We start from the raw sequence: 17,570 nt of genomic DNA, 5'->3' as shown, positions 1-17,570 counted from the left end.
TTAAGGTAGCGGGTAGCCTTTGACAAATTTATAATAAAGTTTTAAAGAATATTCTAGCTTTTATTTGTATTTTATATTATCAACCGCTACTTTTACCGAACACTCATATTAGTTACCCGTTAATTTCACAGCTAATCGTTTACCCGCTACTATTCACCGCTACTCGCTACTCTAATCGCTACCCGCTACTCAACCGCTACCCGCTACCGCTAATTTTGCCGAACAGGCCTCTAACCAGAGACTTATTGTACACAAGATTTCATTGATTCTAATTTTAAGAATTTTTGTTTTGAACGAGATGTTTCTCATACTCGTAAGATCGGTGATGTCAGCATAACTATTTGATTAGAAACTCTAATTATTTTATTAAAAAGTACGGAGTATAATTATGTGATTGTAGAGTATAATTTATAATAGTATAATATAACTATTTGAGCACATTGAGTAACTATTTGATTAGAAAGTACAACTATTCGGTAAGAAGTTGGCTTATATACTTATACTACCTCCGTTTCCAATACACGAATCATTTTTTATTTGGGCACCGTTCATCAATCAAACTTCACAATCTTTCTTTCACCATGATGTAAAAAAAACATGGTTAAGTGAGATCTTATAAATTCATATCAATTCAAGGATTTCAAATATCAATTTTCTATAATTTTTACTTATACACAGATATTAATGTCCAAAGAAACGTGTTGGAATATGTGAAAAAAGAAATGTTACATGTATTTATGGAACGGAGGTAGTATAAGACCGTCTTATACTTCCTCCGTTTTTTACTTGCACCATCTGAGTTGGGTACAAAGTTACTAACAATGAAAAATGTGAAATATGAATAAAGGTAAAGTGGATATGTAACATGTGAAGACCTACCATAAACGAAAATGGTGTAACTAAATATGCAACTTTCACCCAGAACTCGTTCCGAATCTGGATACTTGCAGTTCTTTTAAGGACGAAAGTAGTATGACGAGTCTAGGATAGCCCGTCACAAAGTGGGAAAAACCGTCTTTTAACACTATGGTGGGTTCAGTAGTTGTATATAAATAGCAGTTAGCACTGCATTTCACACTTGTATTTCAGTGTTGATATTTTTCAGCGCGTTTTTGCTGCTATTTCGGCGTGTTTTCGCTCTCCCTTTCACTTAAATTCCAAGAAACCTTACATCTTTCATGGATCATCTCCAGGTTTACTGTCTCTCCTTTTCTTTTTCTTTTTTCTGTAATTTTGCAATTGTAATTGAATTGTGCAGTATGTAATTTTTTTTTTTTTTTTTTAATTCTTGTTGAGTTCTTGATGTAAAATTTATAACCAACTTGAACACTTAGTTGTTCGTCATTATTGAAATCCAAGAATCTTACCTTTTATTTTGGCTATTTATTGATGCCAACTTGCTTAAATCAATTAATATAGTTTCAATCCTTAACCGGTTGTACCATGAAAATTGTACGACCAAAGTAGACATCTTGTTTTAATATATACTTAAGTACTAATTTATATAATTACAAATTTATGTTACAGCTACCAAATCAATTTCATTTCAACACATTCTTTATTTGAGTGTAACTAGAGTCTGCTTATTTAGTGTTACAAATGGTGGCAATCAGGGGCGGATCTTTGTTATAGCTGGGGTGGGCCTGGCCCTCCGGCCGAAAATTTTTGTAGTGTATTTTTAGTTACGCCCCCCTAAAATTTGTGTATAATGGTATCGCTACGAGATATTGTACTATTAACGACGGGAAGTCCCGTCGCGAAAGACCAATAATCGTCGATTAACGACGGGATTTCCTGTAGCGAACGCGTCATAAAAGAGGGTCGTCGTTAATAGAAAATCCCGTCTTTAACCCGTCGTAAAAGACATTTTGCGACGGTTATTCCCGTCATTGTTTGGTTGTTAACCCCGTCGTAAAAGGCTTTTGCGACGGGATTTTTGACCCGTCGTAATTAGGTTGTCGTTAAAGATACAAATTCTTGTAGTGATATAATTACATAGTATATTGCTTAACTTTTTCTACCGGCCCCCTCACAAAACCGTTCAAGATACGCCACTGGTGGCAATGAGAATGAATTTAAGTATAATTTGGCAAGTAAAATAACATCATAATCTCATCCCAAATTTGTGTTCTCTTTATAAATTTCATTCACAACCAATACAAATCCCAAGTGGTAATGGATATTTTACAAAGAAATTGAGAAACTTACCATGATCGAGCATTTGAATAATGACAAGAGAGTTATAATTTCATTGAAAAGGTAATTTGTTAAAAAGGACCTTTTATAATCCAAATTTTGCGAGAAAGGACCTTATATAATTTTTTTTGTGAAATCACACCTTAATGTAAATTTTTTTGCGAGAAAGGACCTTATATAATTTTTTTTTTGGTGAAATCACACCTTAATGTACTTTTTTTTTGCGAAAGACAACCAAAAGTAAATTTTCGGCATTGACTGAGCTTTTCCGGCCATTGACTTGCACGTGAGAAGCACGTGTGGCTTTATTTTGCTAATTACACCCAATTTTCCTCCAAAATTCTAAGATTTAAAACCTAATGTTGAAAAAAAAGTCGAAATAAAATCAAGTTTAAAAATTCAAGACTCGGGAAAATCAATGTCTTTAGCCAACGTAAGCCACGCGTGCTGCTCACGTGCAAGCCAATGGCCGGAAAAGCTCAGTCAATGCCGGAAAATTTCCTTAGGTCCTTTCTCGCAAAAAAAATTACTTTAAGGTGTGTTTTCACAAAAAAAATTATATAAGGTCCTTTCTCGCAAAATTTGTGTTATAAAAGGTCCTTTTTGGCAAATTTGCCTATATTTTGTGGTGATTTTACATGGAAAATGTGGCTGACAACCTTTTCTGCATTCATATAAACAGGACAATTAAAGGGAGATTGCTGAAAAATGGCTGAAAATACTAGTGTTTGTCCAAAGCCTATGCAGGCTACATCCACTGGAGTCTTCCAAGGAGAGAATCCTCTTGACTTTGCACTTCCCCTTGTAATTATACAAATAATCCTTGTTCTCGTTCTCACTCGTACCTTAGCTTTCTTGCTTAGACCACTCAGGCAGCCTCGTGTCATCGCTGAGATTATTGTAAGTATTTACTATCCTACACCTTGCAAACATCTTCATTTCTATTAGACCTGATCAAGATGAGCCCGGCCCGCCCGAAATTTTTGCGGGTTTGGGCAGAATTTTCCGGGGGCCGGCCCGACCCGGCCCGAAAATTTTATTTTTTTGGGCGGGTTTGGGAAACACAAAAATACACTTTTTTAGTTATAAATTTGGCCCGGCACGAATTGGCCCGAAAGCCCGGTAGGCCCGGTCCGAAAATAACGGGTTTGGGAACAAAATTTTGGCCCGAATCTTGGCCCGGCCCGACATAGCAGGCTGATTTTTTACGCTCAAGCCCGGCCCGACCCGCCATTTGATCAGGTCTAATTTCTATATACTCTGGTTTTGTTAATTCACTTAATTGAGTTTTGTATCATGATATTGCAAAAGACCTATATCTGGTTTTGAGTCGGGTAATTGGACATGTACCCGTACATGACATCAGTACTCGAGTCTGAGTAAGACAGCACAAGGCATATAAATGTTAAAAATATACTTTATCTTCTGGTTTTTTAAGGACTTTATTTTAATTGTCTCACCAAGTGCCTGCATAATGAAGAATCTATTTCTTTTGTTTAAGTGACGGCTAATATATGTTCCTGAAAAGTCTTTTATTTGTCAAAGACTTAGCTAGTGCTTTTCCCATAAAAAATAGGAAGCATGAGCTTTTGATTGTCTTCCTTAGACTACTTTACACTTGATAATTAGTTTTTAATCATAGGATTAGGCAGTACTGCAGACTGTGCAGTGGAACTTGAGAAAAGTAGAAAGCACCAACTTAACTAATTATGAATGCGTAATGATGGTTTTACTGGTAATGACTCAACCTAATGACCTATGCTAAGTATGTGTTCCATTAGTCATTAGAAAAACATAAATAATTAGAGATTGTAAGATTCTTCATAAAAAGTTGGTTCCTAGACTGACTTCAAAATGGTTAAGGTAAAATCACCAATCATTCAGAATCAGGAAGCAAGACTTGAAACTTTATTCATGTTAGTGTTATGAGTAATAATTGTGATTAGTCTTGGTGCACCGAAAGATGCTTGGCTTGCTTTATTAATACTCTAGAAATGATTAGTGATTATAATAAACTTGAAACTTTGCTGAATAACATATATTTATATATATTGATGACTTTTAAGGATTAGGATCATTCATCCTACCCGTTTAATCATTTTGGAAAGTATAAACTCTGGTTAGCAACTTAGCATATGAATGAACCTGAACTGTTATACCATTCTGAGATTTCTGACTATGACCTCTTCCGTTGTATTACCTGGATCTGTTGACGAGATATTATGTTGCGGAAGTTGTGATTTGTTCTGCAGATGTCAATTTTGCATATGATTCAATAAAATTAGATGATAAATGTCCAAATAGAATGTTCTCTGAGTAATCTTGAACTGACAGTACGTGCGACTTCAATGTCCTGTTTCTGTTGCCCTAACAGGGAGGAGTGCTACTAGGGCCTTCTGCTTTTGGTCGTAACAAGGCGTTCCTGCATACAATATTTCCTCCCAAGAGTCTAACAGTATTGGACACACTTGCTAATCTTGGTCTCATCTTCTTTCTGTTTCTTGTGGGCCTAGAAATGGATCCAAAAGCATTACGCCGAACAGGAAAGAAAGCCATGAGTATTGCACTTGCAGGCATCTGTTTACCCTTTGCTATGGGGATTGGCACTTCATTTATCCTTAGAGCAACCATTTCAAAAGGGGTCAGCCAAGGTCCCTTTCTTGTATTCATGGGTGTTGCCCTCTCTATCACAGCTTTTCCCGTGTTAGCCCGTATCTTAGCTGAGCTCAAGCTTCTTACTACTGATGTGGGTCGTATGGCCATGTCAGCAGCTGCAGTAAACGATGTGGCAGCCTGGATTCTCCTTGCTCTAGCCATCACTCTTTCTAGCACTGACAAATCTCCTCTTATCTCCTTGTGGGTATTCCTCTGTGGTGCAGTTTTTGTCGGTTTGTGCATTGTTATAGTCCCTCGCGTGTTTGAGTGGATGAATCGGCGTTGCCCTGATGGTGAGCCGGTGGATGAGCTATTCATTTGTGCCACATTAGCTGCAGTTTTGGCAGCTGGATTTGTGACTGATACTATTGGAATCCATGCCTTATTCGGGGCATTTGTTCTTGGGATTCTAGCACCCAAGGAAGGGCCTCTTGCCAGTGCCTTGGTAGAAAAGGTTGAGGATCTTGTGACTGGTCTCCTCCTTCCTTTGTACTTCGTTTCCAGCGGTCTTAAAACAAATGTAGCCACCATTCAAGGGGCTCAATCATGGGGGCTTCTGCTTCTTGTTATACTAACTGCCTGTTTTGGCAAGGTTGTCGGGACTGTTGTTGTCTCTCGCCTCTGTAAACTGCCTATGAACGAGGCTGTTGCTCTCGGGTTTCTGATGAACAGCAAAGGTTTGGTGGAGCTGATTGTCCTGAATATTGGTAAAGATCGAAAGGTACCAATAACATAACTTCAGTCAAGATATACAAATTTTAACTGTTTTATCTTGTCAGATATTTTGTCTAACTTAAGGCTGATCCTTATTATAGGTGCTAAATGATCAAACTTTTGCAATCATGGTTCTTATGGCCCTAGTCACCACCTTCATGACAACACCAATCGTGACTGCGGTCTATAAACCAGCTAAGAGAGTACGTCCATATAAGCTGAGAACGGTCCAAAGAAAAGACCCCGGCTCTCAACTCCGAATCATGGCATGCTTCCACAGTGGACGGAACATCCCAACAATGATCAACTTGATTGAAGCTTTGCGTGGGATAGAGAAGAAGCAAGGGCTTGCAGTGTATGCAACGCATCTCATAGAGTTTTCCGAGAGGTCTTCTGCAATTAGAATGATCCACAAAGCCCGGAAAAACGGGCTTCCGTTTTGGAATAAGGCGGCGATGCAGTCAGACTCGAACCAAGTCGTGGTGGCCTTTGAGACGTATGGGCAACTCAGCCGGGTCCAAATCAGGCCCATGACTGCAATCTCTCGGTTCTCTGACACGCATGAAGACATTTGTGCTAGTGCTGAGAGTAAAAGGACTGCCCTCATTATCCTCCCCTTTCACAAACACCAGAAAGTTGATGGAACACTAGAAACCACAAGACATGAGTATAGCATGATTAACAAGAAGGTTCTTCAACATGCTCCTTGCTCAGTTGGTATTCTTGTAGACCGGGGGCTCGGTGGGTCTTCCCATATAGCAGCCAGCAACGTTGACTCAACCGTTAGTGTTTTTTTCTTCGGTGGGGCTGATGACCGTGAGGCACTGGCCCTTGGTCAACAGATGTCTGAGCATCCAGGGATCAATCTCATCGTAGTCCACTTCAAAGCGGACCCCACCATGACGAGAGGTGAGATTGTGGCTCTAGATATCGGTGATAGTAGCAGCAACAGAGACTCAAGGGGCTCTGACGAGAAGGTCATTGATGCTATTAAGCAAAAAGCGAACAAGGGTGGGTCAGTCAAGTACGAGATAAGAGTGGTGAAAGAAAATTCTGATGCTGTAAGCATAGCAAAGGAATGTAGCCGTTGTAATATGGTTTTGGTGGGTCGATCACCAGAAGGTATGGTGGCTGCAAATTTGGGTCTTGCCGTACTAAAGAGTGAGTCCCCTGAGTTAGGACCCATCGGGGGATTGTTGACCTCACAGGAGGTCTCAACAAATGCTTCTGTTTTGGTGATCCAGCAATTCAGTGGCAGTTCAGAGCCGGTGACCGTGACCGTGACCGTGACCTTTGAGGAGGAAGAAGCAACTAATGGAACTGAAACTGACTGATCTGGAAGAAGCAATTCTAGTGGGAGTAAATTTTGGCAAAGATGATATCAGTTCTGTAGTTAAATTGCTTTCCATGCATATGCTTTATAATGATTCTCAAGATATGAATTCTTCTTCCAGATAAATGCTGATTAGTACTCAGACACCAGATTAGTGTCAATACTCCCCAACCTCCTAAACAGTAGACCACATTTCTAAACTTAGTAGTTTTAGTTATGATTTAAACTTTTTATTTCTACCCTCAATTATACCCACACTAAAAAAATATAGAGACTATGTACAGTGTACATTGGTATGGACTACGTATAACATTGGACTTGTTGGATTTGATCCAAGGACCTACCAGTTACCAGTGACCTTTTTGCAGAAATAAATACAAAGTATAGTCATCTCATGGGATTGCAATTGGTGTACAATAGACTTGGACCATATACGTTATACAAGAACCCGCACGGGATATTACACATAAACAAACGCCAGAAAGTCGGAGACTATACTCTCAGCAAGGGAAGTGTAGAGATCATGGTGGCAACTTTAGGTCAAGGTTAACTTCAAAATGGACCACAGAAAAAATAGCAAACTAAACATCTGTAACACTTCAGTTTAAATAAATAAATATGCAGTCCATGCTAGAGGGAAAATTGCATCGAAAACAATGCGAGAAAAATGCAGTCGGGGTATATGTAACATTACAGAAACAAAACGCCTGTGTGGAGGACATTGCAAAAACAGTAACAAATACAACGGTACAAATTTTATCACAAGAAGAATCATCTAGGGAGAGTAGTACTTTTGGCAACAGCAATTATACACTATAAAGAGATATGATATATTCATTAAAAAAAATTGATTACAACTTCACTAGAAATTGGCTTGGTATAGGATCGGTTGATATGGAACTCACAGGTGACAGCAGCCTACTTTGTGGCTTGTGCAATTATATTACTGATTGAGCTTTCTTGTTCTTTTGCAGCCTCAACCAGTGAATCCTGCAAAACCATATTCTCCATGTTAGCTGACACAAACAGCAGTAAATACTATACAACACTCAATTAGATATTGTACCTGTGCGGCAATCAGGCGGGCAACTGTTTTTTTGCTTGATTCTTGGAGCTCACCAGCAATCAAAATCTCGTCCAGTATATAATATGCCTACATAGCCATACCATTAACAAATCAGAAGGAAATTTAAAACATATAAAAAAATGTGAAACATCATGATGCAGGGCATACTATTACCTTGTGAAAGTTGAAGATCAAATCCAACTCACAGACCTGCAAAAGAATTTAGTTACTTTTTAGATGTAGAACTAACTAACTTAATGAGAAAATTAACTTCTTGTGTGCTACTAACAGCTGAAACAAATAACTCACACTTCCAAAATAGCGGTCTAGAATCTCAACAAAGTGATGGACAATTTCGAGAACCTCTAGTTCGTTGTCATCCTGATCAATGCACATGCAAAAATACAAACTCGCATACCTGCACGAGTTACCGATGTATGAAAACATGAGTTTCAGCATAGAAGAAGAGGAATTACATAATCTAGAAGTGACTGCAATAAGATGAAAAGCAACATACAGAGCATTAAAAAAAATGTTTCAAAAGAATGTCACGTGAGCCAAGGGTATATATCGGGCGGTGTTTGAAAATCCAAACATCAAATGTGTTGATGTTGAGATAACACGAAACTCATACATAAAATCTTGTATGATAAGAGGTAACAACTTGTAAGGGATAAAATACAGGAATTTACTCATAAGATACTGCAGAAAGTCAATGTTGAAGATACTACTATTTGCAAAGATATGAGTATTTTCACAAAGCAGCGACCAAATCCTTAGAAAGAGGCTCAAGCAGAAAGGGCTACTGGCAGTAGTATAGTGTTAAATTCTAAACAAGCTCCTTCAGCTACCACATATATGAGTGTGGAGAAGGCCAATGCCTCCAAAATCTAAACCAGTCCCTTCCCTTTACAAAAAGATACAGCAGCATTTCCTGGGCCTTAGAAAAGATTCTGAGTTGTTGAGAACATATACAGCAAGTTGATGACTGGAATGAAGTGGAGAAGGATGGGAAATTTTCTATGGGGAATATCTATAAGAAGATGCGAGGAGATTTTGAATTTCTTTTTGAAAAAGGGTTCTTTGCAACAGGAAAGCAAGTCCTAAAGGTGTGTTCATAATCTGTTTTAGCAACTTTGAACAGGTTGCCTACTGCTGCCAAGTTGAGCAAATGGTGAGTGCAATTCTCAGTAACTTGTGTGTTATGTAACAATCATTTGGAAACAGTACAGCACCTGCTTTTTTTAGTGTGTAGTGTCTGCTGAGGTTTGGAGTAGAATGCTTAAAGTGTTGGGCGAGATAGAAGAGTTGAAGGTTTCAGTGCTGAGCTGAAGCTGGCAGGGAAAGCAGGAAGGAAAAAGTGTTAAACACAAGCTATATGCTATGTGTTTTGCTGAGGCTGTTTATCAACTATGGCTGCATAGCATCGCTGTTCTCTTTAAGCAACAACCAATAAGATTTGTCAGCTGATGTAATTGCTAGAACTATTATCTTTGCTTGAAGGTGCTCAGAAGATGCTAAGAGGTTTCTGTTGACGTAAGTCTAGCTTCTAGTAGTGTAGCCTGCTAGTGTTAGGTGCTTTATTTTGGAGGTCAGGTCCGTATTGTCTCCTTGTACAGTTGTACTACTCTTACAAGGATCTTGGTATTAGTAAAGTCATTCTTAGTTGCCAAAAAAATAAGGTACAGCAGTAACAATTTGAGTAGACGAAAGAAAGAAATAAGTGGATTTATGTATTATATGGAAGGCTTTTGATAAAGCTGAGAGCCTGAGAGTATCAAGTATCAACTGACTCTAAACAGGAAAGGCATGACAGTATGACACCCCTAGGAATAACCAGATCCTCGATTCCTGGAAGAAGCTGTTCTCACAAAGGCATTCAGTGGCAGGGCTCTAGATGAAAATTCAGTCAAAAAGGAAGATTTAACACAACTTCTGACCATAATCTCCTAGTCATAAGAAACGGTAGAACAACCCCTCTTGTTGAAAAGAACAAAAATAATAACATACGACTAAAAATAACAGGATTGAAGTACCCTGTCGGCCTCTTGAGTGGAGTCTCCCCAATTTAATCCCTCGACAAGGTAAACCTGGTAAAGCCTACAAGTCCCAAGTAATTATATAATACATTCATCAATTCCTCTATTTTCATTGGTCAGATGGTTTTGCCTTGGTTCTAAATTTTTTATCACTTGTCTAAGGCCAATACATTGGCATCATTGCCAACCAATTCCTACACCTATGTAATTCTCCATCAAGGAAAACTCTGATTAAAAGCAACCATAAATATGGAGTACCACACAGGATTTTCTAGTATGATTAAAGCAAAAATATTTTGATATTAAATTGAAAAGGTGAACGATCATAAGTTAACTGCAAATGGTTTTTGGAAGGGTGAACAGTTGTAAATCATTCATCTTACCAGGTGAAGTTACACTGGAAACATTTTCAACATGGAAAACATAACAAGATCCATAACTAGTGTGAAACTGAACCCACACTAAACAATGAATATTGAATACGATAAGTTCAGTACATAGCATAATTATTTCACTGTATGAAACACCAACCCCAACAAAAACATTACCTTCTGTAAACAATCTTTAATCCTCTCCAATCCACAAAGTTACAGAGCTTCGGACCCCGAGAGAGAACCAACCCACTTAGTTCACGGACAATCTTCAAAAGTTTGCAATTTCTCATCAGAAACAATTGAATGAAACTAAATTATGCACTAATATTAGTTTTACCAGCAAGATTATTCCTCAACATAAACCAACCTGAACTTTTTGTAAAACAAATCAGTAAATTCTAGGTGAGATTCCAAATTTGTACCTTTGTTCTTTCCTTCTGAGCATAAGGTGAGTACCATTTTGTCAACCTCACTTTCCCTTGTCGATTAATAAGAACCACGAACTGAATCTGGAAATCACATTCCAACATTTCATATTGATCAGCCAGTTTCGCACAATGTATCAACCAATTACATCTTATTCCCATAAAAAAGGTTTAAATCGATCAATTACGAATCAGAAATCAACATAGCATCTACAAAGTGCAATGTAGTTATAATAATTCCGCTAAATATGGAGAATACGCTTAGGATCAAGGCTGAGTCATTAAATTAGGGCAAAACATTAAGTTCGACTAAAAAACAACACAATTGGCCAATATTTTCAACGATGAAGCATCAAGATGCAGAAAAATCAACAGATAACACGCCAAATTAACAAATTATCCAGAAGATCAAACTAATTTCCAAGTTTCAATTCCATAAATCAGTAATTCTACTAGCTAAAGACAAAAGATTTTCTAACCGATCGCAGAGAAAATTACATCGGATAAATCGATTTGAAAGCAAATGAATCGTTGAACAAAAGGAAAAGATGGAGAAAAAGCGAAGAACAAGTACCATTTTCACAGAGGTTGGCAGCAGCAGAAGAAAACGAAGGAGAGAGAAAGGCCGCTTAAGATGTAGGAAATGTACAGTGGAATGAATGACAAACTGAAATCTTGGGAGATCTCGAGCCGTTCCGAGTTAATCTCAGTGATTGGGAAGTTTTTCCAATTAAATGGCATTTTTGTAAATAATTGATGATTTTATTACGAAAATGCCATTAAATGTGGGTGACATGTCATCAAATATGAGCCACATGTACGGTCATAATTGCATTTTCATAATACATCAACAACTATATAATATACAGTCAACAGCTCACAATATACAATAAACTTCTATTAATAATCAACCCACAACTATAAATATACAGTCAACCACTTACCAATAAACAATATTGCATTTTAGTAATCCATCAACAATCATAAAATATACAGTCAACGATAAGTGTTATACAATCAACACCGAGTAATATGCAGCCAATAACTACAAATATACAGTCAACCCCTAACATTATACCAACTACGATTTTCAAGCAAAATATTTACGAAAATGCCATTTGATTGGAAAATTTTTCCAATCACTAAGATTAACTCGGAATTTCTCGGAGATCTCTCTCAATTCAATCGAATTGGGGTTTTTCCTTTTTACCCCTCTTTCACCTATGATAAAAGAGTTAAAGACTGGTGATTTACCGTTTTGGGTTAAATTTTGTTTGTTTTGTTTTTTTACAAGCCGTTTTGGGTTTATTCATGTAACAGGAAATTAGGAATATCATGTTTGACCATTTGAGAGACCTATGCAATACGGATTACGGAGTACCAGTCTTGGCCGAGTAGTTAAAAGGTGGGAGTCTGTGTATGATAGGTCTCGAGTTTGGTTTCTCCCTCATTTTGTCTGTTTCTTTTAATGTATTTGCTCATTCACATCAAAAAGATTCGTTTTTATTTCGATCGAGTGCAATGATAAATCTATCTTCGAGACACATCAAATGAATGGTGACATTTTGACATTATCAATGTCTTAGTTGTGGGATTTACGTGATAAAATAGGGAGGACATTTCAAAATAGAAACACGTGATAAAATTGAAGTAAATCTTTTTTAGAGATTGAGATATTTTCAACCACTTTTCAAGACAACATATTAATTAAACACGGTGATAATGATGTGATGACTCTTCAATACTTCCTACAAGTTTGTAACTAATTGATCGAGATAGTTTGACCATCTCTTATAAGCCCTTATTTAAACTTATTGCCGAAATGTTATAAAATAAACATACAATTCGTAAACTTCCTTTATCAATATGTACAAGTACAACACTTTCTCTTACTTAGTTTAAAAACAATAATATGACGATCCTCATTTTCACTAGGCGGCATACGTTTTATTGATCTATCTCTATCCTCATCACATGGAAGTATTAACTTAATTCTCCTAAAAAATCACATGTTCAAAATTATTCAACACAATAATGGAAAAAGAATGGATGGATTGCAACAAATTTTGTAAGATGTTTATAATTGAGTGAGTGAGTGAGAGGTGGTGAGTGATGAGCATCATGTAATTAATACCAATACCATGTGGTGCTATGAAACACAAGAAATCTCATAATGGATTAGACATACAAAATATATTAAACTCTTGCATGTGCCATTTCCTTATCATGGATTAGTCCTACAAATGTGTCACTAATTTTTAGCATGTGACATCTACTTTAGGTTTTTGCTTAGAATTAGATGTTAATAATTTTTGTTGACAATTGTTGAGTTTAATTTTTAACTCAAGTCAAACTAATATTTTTTATCATAAAAAAGGGAAAATAAAATAAAAGACGATGGGGGCATGATGTCTTAAGCCTCTGCCTTCCATATAGTTTTGGGCACGTAGTTTGTTTACATAAATCACTTTGTATATGAAGTGCGTAGGATTAGTTTGGTATCACTGTCAGATTTCAATTTTTGATTTTTTGGTTTTAAAAATCATGTGATTTACATTGAATTATGAACTGAAAAATAGTCATATTTATAGTAATCATATTGATTTTGAAAACTGACAATAAAAAACTGGAAACTTCTCGTTATGATTTTGATTTTTAGTTTTGTAAAAAATAGAAAACTGGAAACAAAAAACGATATCGAACAAGGCTTTAGTGTTAGACGCATTTAGTACAACGTCTCACCAAATCACTAAATGTTTATAATGGTTGATAAAAAAAAGGAAAAGTTTAAAAATTGTAGAAATTTAGAGATAAGGGAGTTGTTTAACTGACAATAAAATATGAAAAGGTATGAATTTCGAATTTCATGGAATTGAAATCTTCCTCAAAACATGAGAATTTTCTCAGGTAACACAAAATTCTCATGGTTTACACATGCTTTCGTGGAGTTGAGGTGGGCTAGACCGTTGGTCACCAGCGGGTGTAGCACCCCATACCCAACCAAAAAAAAAAGTAAATTAAAAGAAATCATCTTCAACCTCCATCACCTTCAACCTCTTCCCCTCTGCATTTTCCTTCTCCGTCATCTTCCACTGTCTCTTCATTTTCCTCTTCACCACTAATTTCATCCTTTTATAGTTTAACCCATTTGAGTAAATCAGATTCTTCTTGGTTAATTTCTTTGCATCATTTGAGCTTTTAATTTTGTGGATGAGGCAAGAATTCTTGTACAATTATGAATTTCAACAAAATCATTATGATTTAACATCACTTGTGTAAATTCATGCATTTTTAACTCTATTATGATTTTCATAATGGTTAGATCTTGAATTGGAATTATCGTATATATGGCTACAATATGTCATTTGGATATACTGTCATTGATTATTTGGTTACTGTCATTGTTGTATTAAATATAGTCATTGATTATTTGGTTACTGTCATTGTTGTATTAAGTTCTCATTGATTATCTGGTTATTGTTGGTTTGTATTAGTTTTCTAGATGTGTTCTAGAATAATTATATTTTCTAGTATGAATACTGTTATTGTTTTTATAAATATTGTCATTGTTTTTACAAATACTGTCATTAAAAACAAGATAAAGCATTTATTTGCTTGTCAACAGAAACACATAAAATGACCAAAATACCCCGAAAAAGGGCAAATACACCCACTGGTGACCAGCGGTGTAGCTTGCCTCTGCTTTCATGTCAACTCAACAGCTTTAGACAATTCTTGTGAATTTGATGTGGGAATTTAATTCCCATGAAATACAAATGCCAATAGTATATGAATTTATTTTCCATATCTACCAGAGAAGCATTACTTTCATCATCTCTATTTTTTATTAAACTTATGTGTAATTTGGTGAAGAAAAACTTGTCCCATCATCTTGTTGTAAAAATATACCGTTTATTTTATACAAAATTAGGAAATTAAGAATATGCTCAAATATATATACATATATTCTAATCATTTCTTCCAAAAAGTTCAACTGTATCATATATTATTACTTTTCCTACTACACAACAATGAATAAATTAATGAATTACACAACTTTTGTTGATCTAAATTTACCTAATTTACCTTTGACAAGATTATAACAACAAAGAGACAAACTACATACCTAAAGATTATAACTTTTGTATTTTTCTTTTTCTTTTTCTTTTTCTTTTTCTTTTTTCATATCTAACTAGAAAAACAAGAAAGAATGTTATTGCATGTGGCATGACATTGGCTTCCATGCATTTTTAAGAAAGAAGACCTACAAAGAGGACATGTAAATTGGTTCCTTTCTACCCATTTCTCAATGCATGCCCCATGAAAAACATGCCCACATTTTGAAAGTTTGCTCACAAAATCATCACTCTCAAACTCAACCAAACAAACTGAGCATGCTTCATCACCACAATCTCCATCTCTGATCACCTCATTGCTCCTCGACTCTTGGTACCGGCTCATCGGAAGGTCGATCGAGTAAGTTTCTGTGGATTCCGCAACCATCGAACGGTCCGAGCATTCTAGGGAGTGTTGGTGTAAGCAGAAGAAAAACCCTATGATGCTAAGAAGAGCTTCTTTGGTTTGTGAGTAAGGGATGTAAATACAAGTGTAAAAAACAAGGGTAGCCATGCATAAATTTGACTCATAAAGACAGAATATCATTTTTAAGGCTTACTATAGAACAGATCTTGTTCAAGTATGTTTGTCGATTATATAAAGTGTAAAAAGAAAGTTTTTGTAAGATTTTTTTTGATGGTTTGAAAAAGTGAGGATGATTTTTTGTATGTTTGAATGGTGATTAGGGGAAAGGGGATGGTTTATATAGGAATAAGGAGGTTAGCTTGAAATTAAGATGTAATTAGTATCTTAATTAGCAAGTGAGTTTGACTTTTTGGGTGGTGGAAGACTATTATAATTTTATTGTATAATATAATGTTTGAAAGTGTAGACTTGCCTCATGTCAATGTCATATACTCATATGGGGTTAGCATTCTTTAATAGCCGGGTCATATTCAACCCGGATGATCCGGGGGCCGGCGCCTACCCCACATTCTTCCTAGTACTTTTGATCACGGTTATTAAGAGGGTGGTAACTAAAAATAGAAGATTCTACCTGTCATTATTGCCATTTGCTATTTACTTACTATAAATAGAGCTTTGAGGATTTCAAATGATTTTTCTAATGATGTGAATACAACAAGTGTATGGTGTTCCCGGGAAACGAGATGGATTTCTAATAACATCACATATTCCAAAATTACTGCTACAAAGACACTTTCAATTGATAGAAGGTATACCCGGTTATATGTAATTGTACATATACAATCTTATTAGTTTGTATTAACTTCTCAAAAATCACATTTTTACAGATTCAAAGCACACCTGTTTTAAAGTGTATGGTGTGCCCGGGAAACGAGATGGATTTCTAATAACATCACATATTCGAAAATTTCTGCTACAGAGGCACTTTCAATTGATAGAAGGTATACCCGGTTGTATGTAGATGTACATATACAATTTTATTACTCCCTCCGTCCCGGAATACTTGCAACGGTTTGACTAGACACGGTTATCAATGCATAACTTTGACCATCAATATTTTCAATTATATATTATAAAAACTTATAAATATTAATATTTTGAAAATATATATTAAGATGAAGCCAACAATATAGTATATGCTAACACTTATTTTCATATACTATAAATAAAATAGGGTCAAAGTGAATTATGTGAATAGTGCAAAAAGTCAAACTGTTGCGAGTATTCTGGGACGGAGGGAGTAATTTGCAACTTCTCAAAAATCACATTTTTACAGATTCAAAGCACACCTGTTTTAAAAACACATTGTCAATTAAAAAAAAACATATTATAAAATAGGATGCAATTAACCATTAAGGGAATTTAAATCGGTACAAGACTTCAAAAAGTAAAAATGTGCTTTTAAAAGCAAAAAATGATCTGGTTGCATGAAAAATCATGTAATTCTACATTTAACTGGGTATACCTTCTAATTTGTAGGGCCTGCAAAGATTTATCCATTCAAAAGATGAAAATAGAAATCGCAAATCATTGTTTACGTGAAATGTCATTGAGATCGTAGTGATTAACCAACCCTCTATAAGCAATTATCATTTTGCTTCACGAATTAGTGAATTTAATTGCAAGTTTGAGATGACTTTTAGATGAATCACCTACACTCAACTACGAGATTCATGAAGCTCTAACTATTACTTCCTCCGTCTTTTAATACTCGCAACGTTTGGACTTTTGCCACTATTCATATAATCTACTTTGACTATTCTTAGTGCTTTTTATATAAGATAAAACATAATCATGTGGGATCTTGTTAGATTCGTCTCAATGTGTATTTTCAAAATATCAACTTTTTATAATTTTTGCATAAAGAGAAATTAAGATATAAATGATCAAAGTTGTGCATTGACATGCATGAAACTAACTAACGTTGCAAGTATTAAAATACGGAGGAAGTATATTACTCGAAACTTATTTTGTTTAAGGCGGAAAGATGACGACCAAAAGTTGAATTTTTCGTCAAGTCATTATAGGTATCAGTGACTAACTAACTAGTTAAGTAGGCACTATACGAACATGGAATATAAAAACAGAGCATAAACCGTTGCAGGTAGGATTAGTTAATTAACAAAATGAGATTATAGATATGATTGGCAATGTTGTAATAATCTGTATTTTTGTTATACAAGTGGTGAACATGGCTTCTGGTAGAGATAATGCTTATCAAACTGA

General features: G+C 35.8%; 2 protein-coding genes across 3 annotated transcripts; one reads left to right on the top strand and one right to left on the bottom strand.

The window, feature by feature from the left end:
* The first annotated feature begins 969 nt into the window (after positions 1–969).
* Positions 970–7,137, top strand: LOC110779685 (cation/H(+) antiporter 18). 2 transcript variants are annotated; one of them, XM_021984171.2, is made up of 4 exons: positions 970–1,193; positions 2,879–3,096; positions 4,571–5,572; positions 5,667–7,137. In XM_021984171.2, the coding sequence occupies exons 2-4, from the start codon at positions 2,905–2,907 to the stop codon at positions 6,897–6,899; spliced, it is 2,427 nt and encodes an 808-aa protein (XP_021839863.2). In that variant the 5' UTR covers positions 970–1,193; positions 2,879–2,904; the 3' UTR covers positions 6,900–7,137. The 2 variants fall into 2 exon arrangements, with proteins under 2 accessions (XP_021839863.2, XP_056699293.1); XM_056843315.1 differs by lacking the exons at positions 970–1,193; positions 2,879–3,096 and adding an exon at positions 3,144–3,438.
* A 364-nt stretch (positions 7,138–7,501) lies between these two features.
* LOC110779684 (AP-1 complex subunit sigma-2) lies at positions 7,502–11,512 on the bottom strand. The gene is made up of 7 exons (XM_021984170.2): positions 11,377–11,512; positions 10,800–10,886; positions 10,552–10,643; positions 8,274–8,382; positions 8,139–8,174; positions 7,965–8,051; positions 7,502–7,888 (listed from the first exon to the last, which is right to left on the bottom strand). Exons 1-7 carry the CDS (start codon positions 11,377–11,379, stop codon positions 7,817–7,819), a joined length of 486 nt encoding a protein of 161 aa, XP_021839862.1. The 5' UTR covers positions 11,380–11,512; the 3' UTR covers positions 7,502–7,816.
* Between the last annotated feature and the right edge of the window lie 6,058 nt (positions 11,513–17,570).

This window comes from Spinacia oleracea, chromosome 4, assembly GCF_020520425.1.
Source record: "Spinacia oleracea cultivar Varoflay chromosome 4, BTI_SOV_V1, whole genome shotgun sequence".
NCBI classification, from domain to species: Eukaryota; Viridiplantae; Streptophyta; class Magnoliopsida; order Caryophyllales; family Amaranthaceae; genus Spinacia; species Spinacia oleracea.
This window is presented reverse-complemented; position numbering and strand designations above follow the sequence as displayed.